At 53.9% G+C, this 1,414-nt stretch overlaps 1 protein-coding gene across 1 annotated transcript in view; it reads right to left on the bottom strand.

Moving 5' to 3' along the window:
* Positions 1–1,414, bottom strand: part of LOC107120726 (hydroperoxide isomerase ALOXE3-like) — a 27,729-nt gene that overhangs the window by 11,359 nt on the left and 14,956 nt on the right. The window contains exon 7 of the mRNA XM_015423496.1: positions 993–1,136. Within this exon, the coding sequence (XP_015278982.1) occupies positions 993–1,136 (144 nt within the window). The remainder of the gene's footprint in view (positions 1–992; positions 1,137–1,414) is intronic.

Raw genomic sequence — 1,414 nt, 5'->3', positions numbered from 1 at the left:
TTGTGGGTGTGGTGTGTTTTGGGGGGGGAGAGTGCAGATCTGTCCTCGCAGAGGAGGGAGAGCTTGTACACCTGAATAAAACTAGGTCTTAAAGCTGCCACTGGACTGTTTTGGACCGGGGGGCCGGGGGGGGGCTCTGCAACTTACCTGGCTGCTTCTTGCTCTGACTGAGGGCTGCTGGGAGCAGGGGGTGGGGCTTGTTGCCTGTGCCCGCCCCCTGGGCTCTTTACTGCCGGAGCTCCGCTCCCGTGCGCTCCTGCAGGAAATGACCCCTGGTTTTAATTAAATTTTTGGGGGGCGTGGCTTCTTCTTAATATTGATAATCTATGCTTTGGAGGTCACAGTCTCATGGTATTGTTGCTACTCGAGAGCAGCCTGGATAGCCCAGGCTACCCTGATCTCATCAGGACCTGGAAGCTAAGAAGGGTCAGTGCCAGTGTTCCCTAAGACTCCACAGCTCAGAGGGAGCATTGGATCAGTACTTGGAGGGAAGGCCATGGCAAACCACCTCTGTTCATTTCTGGCCTTAAAAACTGTCAACCTAAATCAGTTGTGAGTGACTTGGGGGCACTTAATCACTGCCATGACCAGACTAGCCTGATCTGGTCAGATTCTGGAAGCTAAGCAGGATCAGCCCGGGTTAGTCCTTGGACGACAGACCCCCCGGAAAATCTGGGGTTGCTAGGTAGAGGCAGGCGATGGCCAGCCACCTCTGAGCATCCCTTGCCTTGAACACCCCATGAGGGGTTGCCGCCATAAGTCAGTTGTGACTCGGTGGGACACGATTACGATTCGTAAATGAATTACAATTAATAATTTCCATTCGCTAATACAATGGATAATAAAATAACAATCGATTATTCTTGGCTTGTGACCTGAGAGGCTCTCGGAGTAGGTCTCCGGAGAGGCGGCCTGTTGACGCCACGAATATGCGCACAGCATTAATTAATCAGCAGAACTGGAGCCCCTCTTCCCGCCCGGCTCCTGGTTACCTGGATCGCGAGAGGCATGAGGTCCCCGGAAGGCGCCTGGTACAGCAGGCAGAGGGGGACGGCCATATACTGCCGCTGGCCTTGGATGGTGTTGGTTGGGATGCCCTGGAGGAGCTTGTAATCCACAAGGAAGACGTTCCCCTTCTGGAGGAGTCAAAGAGAAAGTTCAGTGAACACATGAAGCTGCCTTCTGCTGAGTCAGACCTTTGGTCCACCACGGTCAGGACTGTCAACACAGACTGGCAGCAGCTCCCCAGGGTCTCAGGCAGAGGTCTTTCCCATCGCCAGGGGTCATTTCGCAGAAAAAGAGGTGCAGGAGCTCATTAGCATAACTCATTAGCATACCTCATTTGCATATGCCACACCCCCCCGACATCACTGGAAGCGTGTCAGAAGGCAACACCCACCACTCAGGCTCCACT

The sequence above is a fragment of the Gekko japonicus genome, unplaced genomic scaffold (assembly GCF_001447785.1).
Source record: "Gekko japonicus isolate JY-2015 unplaced genomic scaffold, Gekko_japonicus_V1.1 scaffold2575, whole genome shotgun sequence".
In the NCBI taxonomy this organism is placed as follows: Eukaryota; Metazoa; Chordata; class Lepidosauria; order Squamata; family Gekkonidae; genus Gekko; species Gekko japonicus.
Note: the sequence above shows the minus strand (reverse complement) of the source record. Positions and strands in the feature narration are given on the sequence as shown.